Source organism: Barbus barbus (genome assembly GCF_936440315.1).
Source record: "Barbus barbus genome assembly, chromosome: 21".
NCBI classification, from domain to species: Eukaryota; Metazoa; Chordata; class Actinopteri; order Cypriniformes; family Cyprinidae; genus Barbus; species Barbus barbus.
In genome coordinates, this window is record NC_136749.1 from 13,131,596 (window position 1) to 13,155,222 (window position 23,627).

The window sequence follows — 23,627 nt, forward strand, 5'->3', positions numbered from 1 at the left end:
TCCTAAATCGTTGATATTTAAACCTTTAAAAATGTTAAATTAAATAAATAATTAAAAAATAAAAACAATAAAACACTATGTTTTTTTTTTAATTGTTTAGCTGCATGTCGTGTGACCATCAACTTCAGAGAACTGTAACTAACTGTTGTTAAATTATTGGCTAATTATTAATACACTTATTATTAAGTATACTAATAATTAGCTAATAGCCAGGGGGTACTTCAGGTAATTATATAATGTCAAAAATGTTCAGCTGACAAAAATAAATAAATAAAAATTTGGGAATCATTGTATTACATGTAAATACACAATGGAATTAATTTGTCCATTTTCATTTTTTTTTTTGTGCACTTCCAAAAAACTAGAAGACTTTAGAAAGAAAATTAAAAGATTATGGAGGAATGATAAATTATGAAGAATTTACTGTCTTTGTGTGAATAATCATGCAATCAATGTAAAAGTAACAGTAAGTATTTTAAATGTAATATAATCAGATTACATGGGTTACATCCCCATTTCTAGAATCTGACAACGTAATTTTATTTTCTAACATTGTTCAGTGTTTTGATTATTCCTTAATTTAGTCTCCTCCATGAATCCTAAAGATTCATTATATCAGCTCTGGCCTTCACTATGGGGCCAATGTGAGCCCTTCTGCAGATGGTTTTATAAATAGCCTCAGGTCCATCTATTTAGACTGTCGAACACATCAGCACCTTTCAGTGTCCTCTCTTTGCACCCTGTTTCTCTCTCCCTTTCCCTCACACCACCTCTTCATCTCTCTGATGAAACATTGTGATCCGTCCTTCTCTGGTTCGGTACAGGACATTCATTTCGCATACAGGTCAAAGTCAACAGGTCATATTATGTTTTCTCTCATGGATGCATTGATACAGTCCACTAGTATTCTCCCCTAGTTGATGATATTGAGGTACTCTAATAGTAGATGACAAGGTTGAAAGAATATTATATGTTTCATCAATCAGTGTCACTTCATGCCATCAGCTTTCTGGAAATCTGTTTCCCAACACAGTTCAGAGATACACAATATCAGTAGTGTTGGATTTGCATCAGTGTTCGGAGCTGCAGAGGAACTTCAGTAGTGACAGGGCCAATAAAACAGACAACGCTTTGGAATGACAAAGGGACCAGAAGTCATTCTCTTTAAACAAGAGTTGACAATTTTTCATGACTCAAGCAATGAAAGCCACTGGCGATACAACAAAGTTGAGCTCAATTTTATACAAATGAGCAGCAATTAGTCGGCAGCAACCAATAGTCCAGCTCTGCAACGAGATAAAGTTATTCCTGCTTCTTTATGTACACACTAAAAAAAATTATACAATTTTTTTTTAAGGTAAGTTGCAATCAATTTTTTTAGCTACATTTAAATAAATAAAAAAATGTGAAAGTTAGGCAACAAAATTTATTTAAAAGTAGCTAAAATAAAATGATTGCAACCACTTAAATTTTTTTTAGTAAATTCAATGAATCATTTTTTTCAGTGCACTTCCTAGCCTGGGAAAAAAGCTTAAGCCAGTGTTGTTATTGTAAACCAAAACTAAAACTATTAAGACATTTTCATTTATTGAAATACAGCTGAAATAAAATAAAATATTAAATGAAAAACTTTATCTTAAAAATAAACTTTTAAATGACAAATTATGAAAATATATTTACTGAAAATATGTTTGTCGAAGTACTAAAATTACTTAAACTAAAGAGAAATAAAGCAATTAAAGCAAAATAGAAATATAAAAATAACAATAAAAATGAAAAAAACATAATTGCTAAGACAAACTAAAATTAAAATTAAAACTGATAGTACAAAAAGAAAATTAATGCAAAAGATGAATGAATAGTAAATAAACAATACTAAAATAGCATTGGCTTAAGCCAACATAATTTTTTTGTTAAATGTGGTCTAAACTAGTTTTCATTGTTTAGCGCTGGTTTACTGTGGATCTAAAGTGAAGTCGGTTAAGTGAGAGACAAAGGTTTTTCATTACCACCTCATTTTAAAATCAATTTAATGCAATTTAAAATGCATTCAGTTCTTAATTTAATTCTGAATGATGCACAATCTATGATGTTTTTATTTATTTTTTTTTTTTTTAAATAAACCTCTACCTAAGCACAACCTACAAACACAAGACCTGTTTAATTAAACATAGGTCTTAGTTCAATATCGTATGTGTATAAAAATGAATCTAGTAGTTTTATTACTAGTTTCATTCATTTTGCAGCTAGTAAAACTGAATCTCAGACATGAGACGAATGTGCACAAAGTCATAAACAGATTTGATGGCCAGTAAATTCCAGTGGACAGGGATAGACTCCGCAGGGGACAGCTGGATGGAAGGACACAACAACTGATGAGTGGTGGGAGACAGATAGAGTGCAATGGATCATGAAAATGATAGAAGAAGAGCTGGACGGTAAGAGCAGAGCCAATTAAGACAGCAACGCGTTCAGCAGAACCTGCTACAAACCTCAGCAGAAAGCAGGGATAATGATTACATCGCACAAACATATCAATATACAGACTGGCTAATCTTGATCAATAGCAGTCAACATATGAAACTGATCGTTTGCATTTACAGCAGAATCAGCAGATTCACAGTCCAATGAAAACAGATGCAAATAAAACCAAAGCAGAATAAACAATCGAGCATCTACAAGCTAACTGTGTTTTTTTTGCTGAAATGAATCTGTGATTTTCAACAAATTGACAGAGTAAATGATTCAATGACTCACTCAGAATACTTATAACATTTTGTTTAAAGGTGCTGTTTGTATTTTTTTATTTTTTTTACTGTACTAAAGCATAAAAACTCCATAATACATTTGCAGATATTTACGATACATGTTAAGTTCACATAGCCTACTTGTTTCTCTGAAAAACAATGCTACAGCCATTTATTCTGCTTTGAAAATGTGCATTCCTTGTCAGAATGCCTGTTGTTGTTTTGGTCTGTGTGACCTAAAAAGCATTACCACAGGCATATAAAAACATGGATAAATCAATTCATAATCTTACAGTGTAAGGCTTGTCACCTTCCATTGTCAGCTGCACTTGTTTGTATTGTGTGTCCTCAATCTGACAACCCCCATGAGCATCTCCTCTGCAGAGGCGGGAGAAACAATAGTTTGAATTTAGACCGCAGTGCCCATTTCGACCACTTGCTCTTATTATTACATACTGTACAATGCTTATATTCATGTGCTTTGGGCAGTAACGAAAATACAGCATGTTGTATAACGGCCGTTTCAGCATTTCATGGGGAAAAAATGTCAAATGGTGATGAAAAACATGTGAGTTGGAGTGAAAAACAGTCTGTCATTATGTGCGATGCTAGAGTCATTATGTAATTTATGCATGCTGCCTTTATCCAATCAATGATAATAATACTGATATGCAAATGATACACAGTGCAAAAAGTCAACTTATAAATACCCATAACGGTTAACGCCAAGGAAATAATAAGCAATGTGAAATATGAAGCAAGATAAGCCAGGATTCTGTTAACCAGGGGTTTAGAATGACTTAGGGTTAACTAAGCCTGAAAAGTCTTGTCTCCACCTACTGGCATACAATGGACCAAAAATAACTATAAAAATGATATTTACATTTAAAAACAATATACATGTGTGTTTGTATAGAATACAGGTTTGTAGTTATCATCTCAGGAAAAAGAAAAAAAATATATTTTGCATGTTTAATGCAATTTTATGTTAAAGCATCTTAACTGGAAGTTCAAGCATAGTAGTAGTAATAGAATGCCACTATGCTACACAGCCCATGATTTTCTACTTCAATTTACTAGGCACTGGCGGGTCACTCTAAGCCTGGGTTTGTATTAAGACTAGTTTTATACTCGCAACTACTGTAATATCACAGATTTGAGATGTCTAAGCATCTCAGTTTACCTCTTACTTACTACTATAAACTTTCTATTATAAACTATCTTTCAATCCAGTTTATAGATGTCAGTGTAAGCGATACTATGAGACAGAGCCAATTGTAGTATCAAAAAGAGGAAATACAGTAATTTATGTTTACAAGAACCCAATAAAATGAGGAGATTGCTCTTTAGTGGAAACTGAAGGGAGTTTAGTTCTTTTGGGAGGGCTAAGGAGATACATTCCTCCAATAAACAGGTTAGAATATTATACTGCGTTTACAATCTGGCACGCTTATCTATTTGTGGTCGACTCAAGTACCCACCGTGTCTCCCTCATGCCGCCCCACATGGCATGATGAAGCACACAGAATTCCACCGCTTGGTTGTCAGGTCACTGTGTACACGTGTTTGGACTAGCTCAGCTTTGGCTCTCTCCTGCCATGCCACCATATGTCAAGTTGTCATCCTCTGGTGCTCAGTTTGTCGACTTAGTTAGAATATCGTCCCATAGCACAGTATGGACATTGGGAAATCATGCAGCCGTGTTGTGTCAACTGCATGCTGACTGAATTACTGGGTCTAAAGTAGGCACCAGATAAGCTACAGGTCTGTACTGCACCGTCCCAGTGGCATTGTGGGTTTTCCCTTATCAAAACGGATTCTGATCCCTGTGGAGGTGGTGGGCAAGGGGGGTCAGTATTTGTTTATTTTCAGCAGTGGTAGCTTTCCTTACATTTACATGCCAGCCCTAAAACAAAATACCTAATATGGTCTAATACAGTGGTTCTCAAACTTTTTATACCAAGTAGCACCTCAGAAAAAATTTGCCTCTCCAAGTACCACCATAACGACCAACATTAAAACACAGTAGCGTAGTAGGCTTAACTATTCAGCTACAGCTCTGCACAGTTCAAAAACGAGGTGGTTTTATTCCTATTTAGAATATTTATTGTTACACAGTTTGAACACTGCAGTGCTTACAAACAAGTAAATTAAAAACTTAAATAATGATTAAATTAAAATGTGTTTTTCCTAAACGTTAAATAAAAACGACTGCACATAAATGTAAAAAAAAATAAATTACTCAAATTAAGAATAAATTAAAATGTATTGTGTTTTAACATTCATTTATATTTAATTTAGTGCTTCCTCTGTGTACCACTAGAGGGAGACTGAGTACCACTAGTGGTACTCGTCCCACATTTTGAGAACCACTGGTTTAATATGTTCTCTGTAAAGATTAACCCTGTGACATGAATCTGGCATGCTGTCAAGTTTCTTGTTGATCAATATCAATTTATATGATAAGCAAAATGTATAGAACTTTAAATAATATTTTAAAATTAAGATTGTTTTCAGAAAACCTTAAATGTTTAAAATCCCATTTTACTCCATAAATCTAATACATTTTAGTGTGATTTATGCTTAAAAAAGGGGAAAAATGGTGGTGATGTAAAAAAAAAGTTCATTAATTATAATTAGTTAAAGAATTATTTAATACAATTACAGAATATTACAGAATAATTACAGAACAGTTTTATTATCTTATGCAATTTTATGCTTATCGTATGTATTTGAATGTTTTTCAAGACAAATAATCTAATTAATGATTATTTGTTTATTAATAATAATAGACTTACATTAAAATATATAATTATTTCTATATTTAATTATATTCTAATTATTCACTTATTAATTAATTTTATGTACGTTTTATTCCCTAGACTACAAATAGAGTTATAAAAATGTCAAATTAGCTTTTCCATACAATGAAAATGCATGTTGATTGTTGGCTGTCAGACACATACAGAACAGCCAACTGACCCCTGTGCTGACCCCTGCTGCCAGTTAATAGTAAGAACAGTAATGAATTTACAAATTAAAACGGAAGATTTCTCTTTTACTAGGAGTTCATTACAAAAGAACGTGACTAGAGATCTCCATATTCATGCATGCATATTCGCATTCAAAACACAAAGATCTATATATGACCTAATAATGCAAGGGTGCCTAACAAGGCCCAAGGCAAATTACAAGTGTGGGATGAGTCCCATTACACTCTCAGTTGTACCCTCTCCTGACCTAATGCAATGAAAAGAATCAATAAAACAAATGAAACTTGTATTATGTACAAGGGCTATCCACATAACTTCAAAATTTGGATAAAAATGGGAAGAGCGAATGACTAATAGAGAGAGAGGGGGTGAGAGAGAGACAGGCGGAGGGATGATGTGGGGAGGGAAGAGAAAGGGAGGGGAAAAGTAAAAGCCAAAGGATTCTGAAAAACACAAGGAGCAGCAGAGGATTGGAAATTTGTAAGTATTATAAAAAACAATTCTTTTGAGAATATTACATCATTACAATCATCATATAACACATCATCTAGTCAATGCTTTTAACACGCACATAGTAAAACAGAAGCGAATGTGGGTAGATAAATATGTACAAATCTGCATTCCTCTTGAAACAACATGCAGCGGGTTAAGAAATGCACACTTTATATGAAACAGAATGCAGAATGTGAGGGTCTGCTGTGTGTTGATCCATATGTGCACTATGCAGTTGAGTTGCTAGGTTATGAACATGTAATGGCTCCCTCAGGCTAAACTATGGTCTGAGGGAATGCATAGGGGTACATATGTGTTTATGACAAATGACGAGAATTTATGCATCTGTGTGTGTGTGTGTATGTAAGCATATGAGTGTGTGAGGTTGTTGAGTCCACAGCGAGGGGTGGGAATGCACATTCTTTAGTGTGAGCTCATGTCTTGGACACTGATAAATACAGGCTTAGAGGAAAAGACTTGGGCAGAGAGAAGGAAACAGACAAAACTAGATGGATGGAACAGCTGTAACTGATATCTTTAATGAGCGACTGAGAACAGAGAACTCATGTTCTGTGACAATAAATGAGAATCTGCATGAGTCACAGGCAAATGGAAATCTAAATAGATTTCATCCATCTGCAGTTCTGCTTTCTCATGCAGTGTGTCTTTTAGAATTCATCTGTTCTGTCTTTCGAGGATGTCTATAAATGGTTACATTTTGGAAGTGGTGACTTCCAAAGTCTTGACAATATGACCTGTTAAGGAGGAAATCTGCTCTGCCGGCACACAGATACACTGGGACCGGTCTGATAACTGACAGATTTCTCAAAACAATATTGCATTCACAATTGGTCCAAATGGACGAATGACTCTAGTCAGTTTCAAACAAAAGCTGTTCTTCTGATATCTATTAATCAAAGAATCCTGAAATAACAGGCTCTGCATAAATAAGCAGCACAACTGTTTTTAGAACTAATAATAATAAGAAATGTTTCTTGATTAGAATGATTTATGAAGGATAATGTGACTCTGAAGACTGATGATGCTGAAAATCCAGCTTTGCCATCACAGAAATAAATTAAATTTTAACGTATATAATATAGAAATTTTAAATTGTAATAATATTTCATAAAATTATAGTGAAAAAGAGTTTTATTAAGTACTGTACACATCAGAATTCAAAAACATTTGAATGGTAGTATGGATTTTATACTTTATATCACAATAACCTTTATTTTTATGCCAAAGTGGAAGCCGGCTTCCATTTCATCCATTGTAATTTTGAAGACACTGAAAGTTATTTCAGCCTTGTTATGATAAGCATGCTCTCTCCAGGCCCTGAGCTGTGATCGGACCCCGTGAAGACCCTGAAAAATGGGCAGCTATCCAGTCTCTGTGCTGTTATGCTGTTGTTTATTTGGTAATTCCATCAAAACAGAAGCCAATTAATTTAATTAATATGAATGAATGATTCTTTTTGAATGCCCAGCCAACAAAACTTTTCTGCTATTTTTTCTCACAGTACTTGTTACTGTCCGGGCACAGCAAACTGGTAATTCACTGTTTTGTTCACTAATTCAACTGTTTTGTTAAATGATTGTGTGAAAACTTGTGTGTGTTTGTATAAGGGAGAACAGGCCCATGGGGAAGTTATCACAATAATTATATCTCAGCAACTATAAAGGAGTCAGAAGTCCTAAACATTATCATATAGACATTTTCATGAGTGCCAAGGACGAGTTGTGTGTTTTATCTATCATAATTTTTTAAATAATGAAATTATTTAATCATTTTAGGATGTTACCTTTTCCATTATGCTTTTATTTTTACCAGAAGGCTATGAAATAGTTTATAATAGTCTGTACATACACATCAGTGACATTAGTGTGATTTCTAGATTTCTAAAAATTAATAAAGTATTTGAAAAATCAAGGAAACATTTATAATGAATATAACATTTCTAGTTATGTCAAGTTGTAAATATTTTATTGGGTTGAAATTGCAATTTGCTATTATAAATAATTTTAAAAGTCCTATAAATGACTAGAAGATGAACAACTGACTAGAAAATTCATCTGTAATAAAAAGTGTAAACGAGAGCATTCAGTTACTGAAAATTCTGGAATTGTGGAATTTATTTAAATTATTTTATTTAAACATTTTAGTCAAATATTACTGTTACAAAGACAGGATGAGAAATTTTTTAGAAAATGTCACTCTTGTGTATAGAGAATGGATTTCATTACTTATTTTAATTACAAATAGTATTTCAAAAAATTATTTCCAAAAAAAGTCCTTGTTGTTAAAACTTACCCCCTATATGCCCTTTGAATTAACTGTATCTTTTTGCCATAACGGCAGAAATGTTCAATAGCAGAGACTTTAAGTTATGTGTCTCACCGGAGTAAAAAGCTAGCCCCGGTCTCCTCTACATGTTTTTAGTTTGCTGTGGTTTTTTTTCTTGCCAGAAATCCATGACACTGATGACATTGCTTTGCCACCGCCAGGTGAGTTTGTATATAGAGTGTATGTGAGTACACCATTTGTATCAACAGTAAGATAATAGCAGTCTTGTCTCTGTCCCACAGACTGCAGAGAGGAAACATACCCCTGCACCAGGATGTACTCTGTTCATCGACCGATAAAGAGATGCATCCATTCACTCTGTCTCTACAGGTGGCTAAATCACAGACAAACACACATCGTCATTTCAAGCTGCTTTTCTTTCTTCTTGATATTCTCCTCTGCTGAACCTAAGCAAACAGATTTGTATTTGATATGGTGCACGTGAAATCAACAACATCTGTTTTCTGCAGTCTTCCAAGAGTCTATGTGATCAACAAAGAAATCTGTGTGAGAACCGTGTGCCAGCAAGACGAGATCCTGATGGGTGAGACTCAATATCTCGGTAACAAACTACAGAATATGTGACAGTGTGGGTGGAACCTTATGTTTTTTTTTTTAATGGGCCATATAGTTATATATACAAATTTTGTTATCATATATTATGAATTCCACTCATAATGGTAGTTCAGATTTCATTCACTGTGATTTAGTTTTCCATGAACATTTCTACCTTCCACCTTTATTCTGACAGGTTTTGCTACTTAACATTTAAGACTTCACTGCAAAGATCTTAATCTTAATCAATACTTTTGTCTTGTGTTGCAGTGAAAATATCTAAACATTAACCTTACCTTAATCTAAACCTTAAATTCAGTTTACATGAAGAGCAAATTTAAAATTAAGCATCCCTACTATGATTAATACTCAAAAGATTATTTTCAGAGCATATATCTTAAATGTATAAAATTCTATCCATCTCCATTTTTAATACATCTAACACATTTTACTGAGAATAATGCTTGAAACAAGAAAAAAATAAACAATTTAAGATAATAATTTGATAATAATGAACAATTCTAGAATAATTAATAATAGTATCTTCATAATTCAATATAGATTCATAATATCTTGTTGGCAGTACTGTTGTTTTTTCATGTTTTTGAAAAAAGTCTTGTGCTCAGCAAGGCTGCATTTATTTGACCAAAAATAAATGAACACAAACCTACAACCTTAAGGTGGTGAGTACTCTCTTTTTTTTCAGCTGAACTCTGTAGAGAGAAATCGGGTTGGCCAAAACGCCACAAGAGGACAACTAGCAGTCGCTGTCGCCATGCCTACCAAAAAACCTGGGCAAACAGGGCCTAAAGTCAGACGGATGGCAAAGACAGAGAGAAAAATAAGAGATTTCTGGTTTCAACAAATACCACTATAAATCAGAATGTTGGATCTCAAAATGTAAACTTGTTACATTCCTAAAACAAACCGAAGCTGTGGTCCAGTGACCTTCACAAACATTACTGTTCAATAATCACTTTTTATTATTTTATTTTAATGCTTGTGCTTGAATAAGCTTGGTTGAATGTCTCAGTGTTTTTAAAGACTGTATTTTCTCAAAGGGCATGACAATGCACAGCTCTGGTGCTGAATGTTAAAGTAGCCCACTGTATAGCCACTAGTTGCTTCATATTCTTCTATTATACTGTATGTCCACACCAACCACTGTAAGTAAAAAATCCACAATAGCAAATAAAAATGTTTATATTGTCACTCTCAAAGATAAGTCATTCATGGGTTTTATTGAAGTATTGTGCCATTATATTTAAACTGACTGACTAATTTGCTTTGGACTATATGTTTTATACGTTAGGATGTCCTGTTCTTATAGAAAACTATTACATTTACATTTAGCTGACGCTTTTATCCAAAGCGACTTACAATTGCTATATATGTCAGAGGTCGCACGCCTCTGGAGCAACTAGGGGTTAAGTGTCTTGCTCAGGGACACATTGGTGTCTCACAGTGGATTCGAACCCGGGTCTCTCACACCAAAGGCATGTGTCTTATCCACTGCGCCATCACCACCCCTAGTTAGGAGAGATTCATACCAGAATAGCTTTACATTTAGTCATTTGGCAGACACTTTTATCCAAAGCGACTTACAATTGGGGAGTACAAAAAGCGATTCATCTTGAAGAGGCAATCAGACAGAGGAAGTGCTCGTAACACCAAGTCTCAGTCATTGTTCAAATAAGTACAAGCTAGTAAGGGAAGGAGAGAAAGATAGAGGGAAAGATTAAGTTTTTTTTTTTTTTGAGTTTAGGATGAAGTCAAGTACTGCTGAAAGAGATGAGCTTTCAGTTGTTGCTTGAAGATTGCCAGGGATCCGGCATTCCAGATAGGGGTGGGAAGATTATTCCACCAGCCAGGAATGGTGAACGAGAATGTTCTGGAGAGTGATTTTGAGCCTCTCTGTGATGGTACCACCACAAGGCGTCGCTCACTAGCAGATCTCAGACTTCTGGAGGGGATGCAGGTTCGTAATAGTGAGTGGAAGTAGGAGGGTGCTGAGCCTGTGGTAGTTCTGTATGCAAGCATCAGTGTCTTGAACTTTATATCACATATATCTACACTTTTATATGTGTTCAGTGGTTAAACATTTATTCATTTAACACAACAAAAAGGTCCATTTACATGTAGTATCATGGATTATACATAGATCAAACTGTAGGGGGCGACATATATGATAAAAAGACAGCAGCAGCAGCAGTCAACTTGTTATGAACACAAGACCTGTCCAGATCGGAAAACACTACAGCTGTGATACAAGTGTCTCCTCTGAGTAATTCATTGTTTTGATAAGTGGAGATAAATAATAGAAATGATGTAATGAGTTGATTTAGGGCTTGTATCTGATGCCTGAGATTGTTTACTGATCTCATTGCTTGCGGTCATGAAAAACAAATTTTTGAGACAATATGTCGACAATGTTTACTGATATGTAAGCAGATGGAAGAAATGTGTTAATTGCGCTTTTTTCCCATTTTTTTCTTCTTTCCTATATGAAAACAATGAGAAGTATCACTAGATACGTTTAAAAATGTGATTTTTACCTTTCTACACTAACCCTGTTTGAGTAACGTTAAGCTTCAGACGATGTGGCGATGTTTCCCATCCTCACGCATCTATGTACTTTCATCAACCTGAGGGAGTAACAGAAGAGGGAAAGAGACACATTTTGGTTCAATTGTGTTAGACTCTTACAAAAACTGTAAGAGTTCAGAGAACTGTACGAAACATCCTTTTAAGATAACGTTACTAGCTATAAATGATGTTTAAGTCTAGCGACTCGGAGGGAGCCGGAGGGATGGAATTATAGAAACAACATTCAAGAGAAAGAGAAAAAAATATTATCAGAGAGTCTTTTACAAAGCGGCATTATTTTCTTCTGTGTGAAGAACATCTTTTCACTCACCAACTGTCAACTTAGGTCACGCATGGTTTCCATGACAACAGATCCCTCTACTGGACACAAGTGGAACGGGATACATATCTGTGAAGGAACATTTTTGTTTTATAAAACCAAGCGAGTGAACATGCAGAAATGTGCTTATACAGTGTTTTAAAGTTGCACCTTAGATAGGAGAGATATGTGAGGTAAGTTGTTGAGTTTGTACCTTTACCTGGTTATGTTTATCTTCTTATATTTACTAGGCAACGTAGTGCAGTTACAAGATAATGTGATTTTACGCTAACAAGCGTTGTATCTGCGAACACTTTATCTACACAAGCAGATAGACCAGACATCCCTGTAGAAAAAAATTAAAATAAAAATTAGAAACCATCACAGAATTTATAATGGTTTTACTGGTTAGAATGGGAATTGTATTGGCTTTAATGGAAACTGTAATGGTGGCTTGTTAAAACCACTAAATCTTAAATAGGCTATGTCCCAAAACACACTAGAGGAAACCATTTTTTTATGGTTTTAATGGTTAAAAGTTGACGGTTTGTAATGGTGACTGTAGTGGAAACTATTCGAATTTATGTGATGGTTTCTATTGTTGTTTTTTGTTGTTTTTCCAGCTGGGATGTTACATGAAAACAGCATAGGGTCACTGTGCATTCAAGAAACAAGAAATGATAATAAACTGGAGAAAGAGTGGGCAGAATTGCGTAAACATTATGCACTTCCTGAGTCCCCCACGCAGAACATATAGCCTCAACAATACACATGATGTTATATGCTGTGTAAACAACTGCTGTATGTAAGAATTTCACAGCTAACACTAACTTTACCCAATTTGGTCAAATTAGGATGTTAGGATGGGTCTTCACTCATCAACCTGGCCAAGGGCCTCTTGGTGGGTGTAACCCTGTTACAGATGACTACATAGTACCATATTACTGATCTTGCTGGATCTGTCTGCTGCTTTTGATACAGTCAACCATCAGATCCTCTAGTCAACCCTATTGAGAAAGGGCATTTCAGGAACCGCACTCCAGTGGTTTGAGTCTTACCTCTCTAGTAGTAGTAGTGACGTATTGTCAAGTATGGTGACCCATACTCGAAATTGGTGCTCTGCGTTTAACCCATCCAAGTGCACACACACAGCAGTGAGTAGTGAACAAATGCACACACACACACACACACACACACACACACACCGTGAACACGCACCCGGAGCAGTGGGCAGCCATGCTGCGGCGCCCGGGGAGCAATTGGGGGTTCGGTGCCTTGCTCAAGGGCACCTCAGTCGTGGTATTGAGGGTGGAGAGAGCGCTGTACATTCACTCCCCCCACCTACAATCCCTGCCGGCCGGGGACTCGAACCCGCAACCTTTCGATTTCGAGTCCGACTCTCTAACCATTAGGCCACGACTTCCCCAACTTCCTCTGATAGGTCCTTCAAAGTATCTTGGAGAGGTGAGGTATCCAAGTTGCAATATCTAGCTGCAACATTCTTGGACCACTTCTCTTTTCTGTCTACATGGCATCACTAGGTTCTGTCATTCAGAAACATAGCTTTTCATATCACTGCTATGCTGATGACACTCAACTCTACCTCTCATTCCATCCTGATGATCCGACGATAGCTGCTCGCATCTCAGCGTGTCTAACAGACATTTCTTGCTGGATGATGGACCATCACCTTCAACTCAACCTAGCTAAGACAGAACTGCTTGTAGTTTCAGCTAACCCATCGCTTCATCACAATCTCACCTTCCAGTTAGGCTACTATCATCTACTATAACTCCTTCAAAAACAGCCAGAAACCTTGGAGTTGTGATTGATGATAAGCTGAATTTCTCAGACCACATTGCTAAAACTGCCCGGTCCTGCAGATATTAAGAAGATCAGGAAGAAATATAATATTAAGAAGATCAGGCCCTTTCTCTCGGAACATGCAACACAACTCCTTGTTCAGGCTCTTGTTCTGTCCAGACTTGACTATTGCAATGCTCTCTTGGCAGGTCTTCCAGCCAATTCTATTAAACCTCTACAATTAATCCAAAATGCCGCTGCAAGATTAATCTTTAATGAACCGAAAAGAATGCACGTCAACGCCTCTGTTCATCAATTTGCACTGGCTACCAATAGCTGCTCGCATTAAATTCAAGGTATTAATGTTTGCCTACAGAACCACCACTGGCTCTGCACCCCTTTACCTAAATTCATTACTTCAGACTTATATGCCCTCTAGAAACTTGTGTTCTGCAAGTGAACGACGCTTTATTGTACCATCCCAAAGACACACAAAAACACTTTCACAGACTTTTTCATTAACTGTTCCCATCTGGTGGAATGACCTGCCCAACTCAATCCGAGTAGCCGAATCCTTACCCATCTTCAAGAAACGGCTAAAAACTCATCTGTTCCATCTTTACTTGACCCTCTAACTCTAGCACTCTCTATTCTAATTTTGTTTTATCTATATGTCTTTTTATTTAAAAAAAATAAATAAATAAAATAATAATAATAATTATCTGTTCTGCGTTAGGCTAACCAAGACTTGTAATAGCGCTTGCACGTTGTTGCTCTTTTGTTGGTTTTGATTGCTTCTTATGTCCTCATTTGTAAGTCGCTTTGGATAAAAGCGTCTGCTAAATGACTAAATAAATAAATATTAATGTGTTTACATACATTTTATGATACGTACATAGCAAATACCTTATTACAGTTATATAGTTGTACATTACATTTTATTTAGCTTTATTTTAATATTGTTGGGACATTGAAACATTTTTTAAATCAATGTCTTAAGCTCAGCAAGGTTACATTCATTTGTTTTCATTTATATATAAAGTAATATTTGAAAATGTCATTTATACCTGTGATGGCAAAGCTGATATTTTAAAGTCATTGCTCCAGTCTTCAGTGGCATGATCCTTTAGAAATCATTATAATGTGCTGATTTGGTGTTCAAAAAACATTTGAAAATGTTCATGTCAAATCACAGCTTTTATTTTGGCATCCAACATAATCACATTAATGCTACACACAGTACAGTACAAGATAAGTTTTAAGTCAGATTCAAGTCAAAGGATTCAAGTCTCAGGTCATACAGCACCATTTCTCGTCATCCCATTCAGTTCATATCTCAGTGTTCATTGATTTGTGATCATAGCCCGAGGAGAGCAAAACCGTCCCTCAGATCCTCAGTCTCGCAGGGCTACAGTGAAAAAGAAAAAAAAAAAGATTTAGCTCTGACAAATATGATATGACCTTTGACCTCATCAAAATGTTTACATTTATATAGCTTATGGATTACTACCACAAATGCTACTATTAAATAGAGTGAGTCAATGCTGTTGTTGTAAAATTTTCAAATTGCAACATTGTGACAAATAATACTAGTCCTATAGTTGAATCAGTATTAATCATATTAAAATTATTGTAAATTTGCAACCTGCAGGATCTGATTGAGTTTTCGAACAAGTCGGACAGAGTTTTGATGAAGGCCATCCCAGGCTTTAAAATTCCTCTGCCTCCGTGCAACAAATGTTTGCCAGCAGTAGAAATAGTCTAGAAACAAAACAGAATCTAATAAATGACAAGTGTGATGTAATTTGCCACATTATGTCTGAAATATTAACCACGCCCCTCTGTTCCCTCCCCATTTACCTTTGTAAGTCATCACAGATATCTGCACTCCTGCCCTCTTCAGGTGTCGCAGTCCTTCCCTCTCTTGGCTGTCCTCTTCATCACAGAAGTAAAGGCGTGACACAAAGATTCTCAGACGCAGATTGGGCGTCTGTGACAGGAAGTGGGCAAGTTGTTCAGCACATTTAGAGCAGGGGGACCAGGAGCAGAACCAGGTCACTGCGTAACACATTCTCGCACCGTCCACACTGGAGCCCCACAGCCCCGGACACAACGCACCCAAGTGACGTAGGAAGAGCAGCTTGAGATGAAAAGAGTTACAGATGGAGAAAGAATGAGTAAGAGGAGTGAGTACGATTTTTTTGCTCTATAATAATATCTTAATGTTTCATCTTTTTAAATTATCAGTTAATCTTTGCCTCACCTCTACATGGCAGCCGGAGCGATTGCGCAGGTGTCCGAAGTCAAAAGAGAGGGAATCAGGGCCGGTGCGTCTCTTTACTACAAAACAAAGGTACGTCTCGTGTCTCCCTCGGGCCCAGCGCACATTCTTATAATGGAAGATAAACTTCCTCTGGGTCATGAGCACACTATATCAAAATATGACACTTTGTTATTCATTTTATACATTTGTCATTAAAAAAAGATAATAAACACTGAACAAAAAACATTTTCAGATATCTACACGTATTTAAAACAATAACAACAAACATATTCTCTGAAATTAAGTCTTGTATACTTAATAGTGATTCTTAAATATTTTTTTTCTTGCAAACAAGAATTGGAAGATATTTTTCTTGTAAAACAAAAACCAACAAATGTTTTATGCTGTAATATTGTGCTGACATAAAAATAAGTTTTTAGTTACTCTCAAATAAAACAAAACTGCTACATTTAAATCAATTAAATCACATTTTTAATTTAATTAATGTTCCTAAATATGTCACTATTTAATTAGCTAAAATGCCCAATAATTCAAGTCTATGCTGTGTCTACAGCATTTTGTAGTGATCACATTGTTCAGCACGACTTTGACACCTGCAGTCATCAGTGGTCGGTTGAGTTTAGACGTGGTTCTTAACCATGTGCATTTAAATATAGACTCAGCGCAACGTGCATCAAGTCATTCCCAGACTAATAACTATCAGTTTCAATTTACACTTTCTGAAACTGGAGAAAATCCATAAACAGGTCAATGCACTTGCACATCATTAAAGAACATGAACTGAATGACATCAAAGCATTGATTTATTCCTTAATTAATAAAGCTCTAATAAATATGATGATCAATTCTAATGGATATACAGGCAATTTTGCCTACACAGACTAAAAAAAATCTCCCTTGTCTCTCACCATCACTTGTTTTGTTTTCACATACCTGTCCAGCTTGCTGATCATTCCGAAAGTCGAAACTTGCTAACTCATTTAGTCAAGCGAAAGTTAGTGAGAGTTTAAAAATGGGTTGAGGAAGAGGGAGGTATAGAAACCCTATGACATGTTCATATAGCTGTATGAAAGAGGGTCTCTGATTGGGTGAAAATGGTTTTCAAACCTGTTTGGGAGGGCTGAGGTGCATTTAAACAACGATACAGCTCAATAACCTGTGCATGTGATATTTAAAGAGATATGTAAATGTCTTAGTTGCACAGACAAAAGACAGTGAAAATCATGATAGATTGTGAATTGGATGGCATAACGGATGAATGGTTGCATGCATTTTTTATCTGTTTTTAAACTGTGTATTAATTTTCCAAGTTTATACAATAGCACTTGACTTTGTCCTAACCGCATATTAGTCTCTTGAGCCTCTGACGTGTTTTCTAACCTTTTTGCTCCAGAATGTGCGTCAGAAATTGCTGCCAACAGCATAACCAAAGCCAGTTGGAAATTTCCAGATCTCTTTCACCCAGTCAGGGAAGCCTCCACTTCATTTTTCCCACACAATTCCAAAAAAACAACTCCCATATACCTTCTCTCTTGCTCAGATTTTCTCCATCCGCACCCTTTCCACTTGTTTAGTTTTTCCCACAGGGAATAAAAACGGGGGGAAAGAGTTGTTTTACTACAGGAGGTCACCACAAGCCCTGGAGACACCTTACACAAGCACATACTCCAACACACAGGTAGCGAGAAGGACTGCTGAATCCGCCTGGTTTAGGATTTACAGCATGCTTGTTAATTTGTTGCTGCCTGCAACTGTCTTTGGCTCTTTCCTGGTGACTTTAAAGTTGGCATCCTGTGTGTTTGTCTGTCTCCAGTCACTCGACTTCACCCTCTCATGCACTCTGCGGCCAGGGAAATCACCGCTCCCCAATGAGCTCTCTCTCAAGTGTATGTGTGTGTATGTCTGAATTCGAACATCTGGAAGAGATCTGTCTGCTCCCATGATTTACCTTCCGACCACAAGTCTTTCTGAGGTCTTACCACAATGCGCTATGTGTGTATAACATGGGAAAACAGAGAAAAGAATATACTGTAGGTCCTTCTCCTGTTAAAGCGGATTCGCATTATTTATTTTTTTACTGCTAATGATTTGTTTTGATGTGTGTTATCAAGAAAAAGACTAGACTTTTTTTAAGACAAATCTATTGATATATACTCGTGATAGCCTACTAATCATTCTAATAGGCCAGTCCGCCAAAAGAGTACAATTCTGTCATTATTTATACACCTTCATGTCGCACCAATGATGAGTTTCTATCTTCTGTGGAGCACAAAAGAAAATATTTTGAAGAATTACATTTTTGAGAATGGCTTTTTGTCCGTACTATGAAAGTCAATGGGTCCAACATTGTTTTGCTTCAGAAGGGAACGAAGGTTCCAAAAGGTTCTCCAAAGAACTCTTCAGTAAAAAGTTCCCAAAGAACAATTGTTTCTTTGTGGGAAGAACATTTAAAAATCTAAAGAACCTTTTTCCACTATTAAAACCCTTTTGTTATAATATTCTTCAAAATATTTGCTTTTGTGGTCCTCAGAAGAAAGAACATCATGGGGGTGAGTAAATGGTGATAGAACTTTTAACATTTGGTTCTCACAGGTGACCCAAAACCCATTTTCCTTTGTTTCTTGCTTAGGGTGGGCAATGAAGACCACCATATTGTGACAAGCGGCACAACAAATGAATCGAATCATGGCCGGAAACGCCAAGTCATATTTTCCGAAACGCACCCACCTACACACACACACACACACACACACACACATACAAGTTCATCGTGCAGACAGAATCAACCACAACTCCAAACACACTTACTTTCCAGAGTCATGAACTCACATCTGTTTCCTGGCGACAATAATAGTTACACATCGGTTAGGGGGATATAGTAGCAGGTGTTCAATTGCCTGAGCAGCTCTGTACATTATAACAAAAGCTCCTCCACAACAAACCCGCCACTATGACTTGCAAAAGCTATCAAAAGGAAAGATGAAGTAATTGTGCTCATTAGTTGACTAACACAATTGTAGCCCATGAAAACTTAGTGGTTGGTACTAAAACAGTTTTTTACATTAGAGTCGTGCGTGTGCCTGACACGACTCTGTCTGAAGAAAAAAATAGGGTTACGGGATCTTCTAGTTGTGGATTCATTTATATACCTCAGACACTGAAGAGGTCTGATAAAACGCAAAAAGTTCCAGGTGAAAATTCAAATCATCCTGAAACTGTATTTAAACCTAGATATGCATAATACTGCTTACAGGAAAGTAATATCAAAACCAGCAAAATGAGTACAACAGGCCTACATATTTAACATGGTTTTTACTTTTTAAGTTGTTCAGTAATCTCTTGATTTAATAGGTAAAAGTCCCAGACTGTATGCTCTTGTGAAAAAGAAGTGTGTAATTCTATTAAATGTGCACCTGTAATATATTTCAATTCTTAAAAGTATATTTAAAAAAATAACTGAACTTTAAGAAAATATAAAATTAATGATAAAAAAGGTCATTTAAATACAGTTAAAGACACTTAAGCGCACTTTTTAAAAAAATCAAACGAAAAGTTTTACTTTTTACTAAAATCTTTTGTCGTTCTTTAAATAAGTGCACTTATTTTGATGTATTGACTAACATACTAAAGCACATGTAAAGTACTTGATTGTAACTAGTGTATTTTGATATTATATTTAAAGTTAACATTTTAAACATACAGGTGCTGGTCATAAAATTAGAATATCATGAAAAAGTTGATTTATTTCAGTAATACCATTCAAAAAGTGAAACTTGTATATTAGATTCATTCATTACACACAGACTGATATATTTCAAATGTTTATTTCCTTTAATTTTGATGATTATAACTGACAACTAATGAAAGTCCCAAATTCAGTATCTCAGAAAATTAGAATATCAATTAAGACCAATGCAAAAAAAATGATTTTTAGAAATGTTGGCCAACTGAAAAGTATGAACATGAAAAGTATGAGCATGTACAGCACTCAATATTTAGTTGGGGCTTCTTTTGCCTGGATTACTGCAGCAATGCGGCGTGGCATGGAGTCGATCAGTCTGTGGCACTGCTCAGGTGTTATGAGAGCCCATGTTGCTCTGATAGTCGCCTTCAGCTCTTCTGAATTGTTGGGTCTGGCGTATTGCATCTTCCTCTTCACAATACCCCATAGGTTTTCTATGGGGTTAAGGTCAGGCGAGTTTGCTGGCCAATCAAGAACAGGGATACCATGGTCCTTAAACCAGGTACTGGTAGCTTTGGCAGTGTGTGCAGGTGCCAAGTCCTGTTGGAAAATTAAATCTGTATCTCCATAAAGTTGGTCAGCAGCAGGAAGCATGAAGTGCTCTAAAACTTCCTGGTAGATGGCTGTGTTGACCTTGGACCTCAGAAAACACAATGGACCAACACCAGCAGATGACATGGCACCCCAAACCATCAATGACTGTGGAAACTTTACACTGGACCTCAAGCAACGTGGATTATGTGCCTCTCCTCTCTTCCTCCAGACTCTGGGACCTTGATTTCCAAAGGAAATGCAAAATTTACTTTCATCAAAGAACATAACTTTGGACCACTCAGCAGCAGTCCAGTCAAGATGCTTCTGACGCTGTCTCTTGTTCAAGAGTGGCTTGACACAAGGAATGCAACAGCTGAAACCCATGTCTTGAATACGTCTGTGCGTGGTGGTTCTTGAAGCACTGACTCCAGCTGCAGTCCACTCTTTGTGAATCTCCCCCACATTTTTGAATGGGTTTTTTTTTCACAATCCTCTCCAGGGTGCGGTTATCCCTATTGCTTGTACACTTTTTTTCTACCACATTTTGTCCTTCCCTTCTCCCCTCTATTAATGTGCTTGGACACAGAGCTCTGTGAACAACCAGCCTCTTTAGCAATGACCTTTTGTGTCTTGCCCTCATTGTGCAAGGTGTCAATGGTCGTCTTTTGGACAACTGTCAAGTCAGCAGTCTTCCCCATGATTGTGTAGCCTACAGAACTAGACTGAGAGACCATTTAAAGGCTTTTGCAGGTGTTTTGAGTTAATTAGCTGATTAGAGTGTGGCACCAGGGGTCTTCAATATTGAAAATTTTCACAATATTCAAATTTTCTGAGATACTGAATTTGGGACTTTCATTAGTTGTCAGTTATAATCGTCAAAATTAAAGGAAATAAACATTTGAAATATATCAGTTTGTGTGTAATGAATTAATCTAATATACAAGTTTCACTTTTTGAATAGTATTACTGAAATAAATCAACTTTTTCATGATATTCTAATTTTATGACCAGCACCTGTACTAAATTGCGTTTTTGTAAGTAATTACATGTAAAATGTATGAGTTTCTTTCTTCTGTTGAAAAATGTTGGTAACCAATCAGTTGATGGTATCCCTTAAATTAATAGCTACCTTAAACATTCTTCAAAATATCTTCTTTTGTGGTGAACAGAAGAAAGAATCTCATCCAAGTTTATAACAAGTAGAGGGTGAGTAAATGATGACAGAATTTGAACTAGGTGAGCTTTTAGGTGAACTATCCCTACCCCTACTTGACTGCATTTAATATGAATTTAAAATATAATACATTTCCATTTAATTGCAATTAACATACAGTCCAGTGTCTGGTAATATTTGATGTAGTTTGTATTTCAGTATATTATTTTAAAGTGTATTGTGTACAATAATAAGCATTCTTTTTAAAAGTATGCTTAAGTGTCCTTTTTCACAAGAGTGTGGTTTCTAAACAATAGTTAAATATTTTGGGTAAGTAAGCAGCGATAGCATTAAACGTGACAGTGCAGCTTTCTGTTGCAGGTGAGCATCAACCCAACCACACAGTGAACTGTATAAACATCCGGTGGTGAATGACAGCCTAAGGTGCTGTTGGGTAGTAGTGTGAGTGGTTAAGGTATAGCTGGTGTTTAAAGCTAACCACACAGCATGAGCAGCTCTTAGTTTCAAATACACTCAGAGTCACTAAACTGTATCCACCCACACACATTTAGAGTAGCATGCGGGAATTAACTGTACTTGCAGTGGCTTTTGCAGCAAATTTAAAGCAAACGGGCTGGATATAAGAGACTGAACTCAATTCGCGATGACTTTGTATAGTGTTGTTCCTAGGTTTGCTTCTGGTAAAATCTATCAGAGCATTTCAGTGCAGCAAAACCACAGATATATTGGTACAGAAAGATCAGTGAAGCAGAAAGAGAGATAACCATGCTTGGTAGAAACACATTAAAAGGTCTACACTGAGGACACATACATTCTTTACATTCACCAGTACAATGTAAGCTTAATTAAAATAATTTTTGCATGACAAACTTGAGACACAAAACATTTATTTATACATGAAAAAAAAGCATATTCATCAGCAGTCAAGCGAAACGTACAAAATGTTTTCGCAAAAACCCTCATTCACTCATAAATACAAGATAATAAATAAGGTAAACATATGTAAATCACTATCTTTGTACAAAAAAAAATAAAAAATGCAATCCATGCTATAAACAATAAGTCAAGTCAAATGACTGATTGTCCTTTCAGGCTTAGGCTTCGCAACACAGAGATGATTTCTGTAACGTTCAAAAACATTAAAATGCTCTTACACAACAATAGAAATCATTTTTATATATAGTGGCAAAACCAGAGAGGTTCCTGATGTCAGTGATTCACTGGGAAAATGTGAAAATGAACAAATCGTTTATAAATCTGAAATCTAAGCTTTTTAAAAGGAATATTCAAGGTTCAAGATGAGTTAAGCTCAATCAAAAGAACGCAATGTTGATTACCATAAAAAACAAGGGACAAGTTGAAATAGCTTTAAAGTCGCCATTACATGATCCAATAAATGCATGTTATGGATATAATCGTGAAGTAATCCTATTCAAAAATAACTAATTTTTCGTTTTCTATCTGTTACTCTTGGATGTGCATCACAATTCATAAAGATATGAAACTACTTCCATTTCATTACTTAAACAAAAAAGCTAAATCTGGGTTACTTGCAATGGAGCCAATGGTAAAAATATTCACTGTTTCAATAGTAAAGCCACAAGACGCAAACAATATGCATGTTAACATGATTCATAGTTTGAAAGAATTGCTTGCTAAGTTACAGTGGTGGCCAAGCATTTTTAGAATGCTTGTATTTTCACCAGCTAAAAAAAATGCATTTTTAAATATTGATTTACATTTCCAAACATTCATTTTGCCATCAATTGTAATAATCCAGTGAGATTTGTGTTTGCACAAGGAGTCTGACAACAGCCAGTACTCCACACAGAGATCTGATCTCATCATCATCCAGTCTGTCTGAAGAAACAGACCAAACTGAGACAGACTAAATCCAGAAGAACTGTGGAAACGTCTCCAAGATGCTTCAAGAGACCTATTTGCAAAACTAACTGAAAAACTATGCACAAGTGCACCGAGGGCAAAGCTGCTTTAAACGCAATGGATGGTCACAACAACTGTTGATTTAATTTAGTTAATAGAAGATAATTT

General features: G+C 35.9%; 2 protein-coding genes across 3 annotated transcripts; one reads left to right on the plus strand and one right to left on the minus strand.

Annotated features, from left to right (window-relative positions):
• Positions 1-6,096: 6,096 nt before the first annotated feature.
• Positions 6,097-12,387, plus strand: LOC306887557 (microfibrillar-associated protein 2-like). 2 transcript variants are annotated; one of them, XM_079445388.1, is made up of 7 exons: positions 6,097-6,220; positions 7,568-7,652; positions 7,755-7,784; positions 8,701-8,739; positions 8,821-8,908; positions 9,049-9,122; positions 9,840-12,387. In XM_079445388.1, the coding sequence occupies exons 2-7, from the start codon at positions 7,607-7,609 to the stop codon at positions 9,941-9,943; spliced, it is 381 nt and encodes a 126-aa protein (XP_079301514.1). In that variant the 5' UTR covers positions 6,097-6,220; positions 7,568-7,606; the 3' UTR covers positions 9,944-12,387. The 2 variants fall into 2 exon arrangements, with proteins under 2 accessions (XP_079301514.1, XP_079301513.1); XM_079445387.1 differs by having other exon boundaries at positions 6,127-6,220; positions 9,049-9,140; positions 9,840-10,350.
• Positions 12,388-15,198: 2,811 nt separating this feature from the next.
• On the minus strand, positions 15,199-17,078 carry LOC306887559 (single-stranded DNA cytosine deaminase-like; the record flags this gene model as incomplete). Its single annotated transcript, XM_079445391.1, has 5 exons — positions 15,199-15,249; positions 15,487-15,602; positions 15,702-15,981; positions 16,105-16,270; positions 17,059-17,078. The coding sequence occupies 5 exons, from the start codon at positions 17,076-17,078 to the stop codon at positions 15,199-15,201; spliced, it is 633 nt and encodes a 210-aa protein (XP_079301517.1).
• Positions 17,079-23,627: the final 6,549 nt, after the last annotated feature.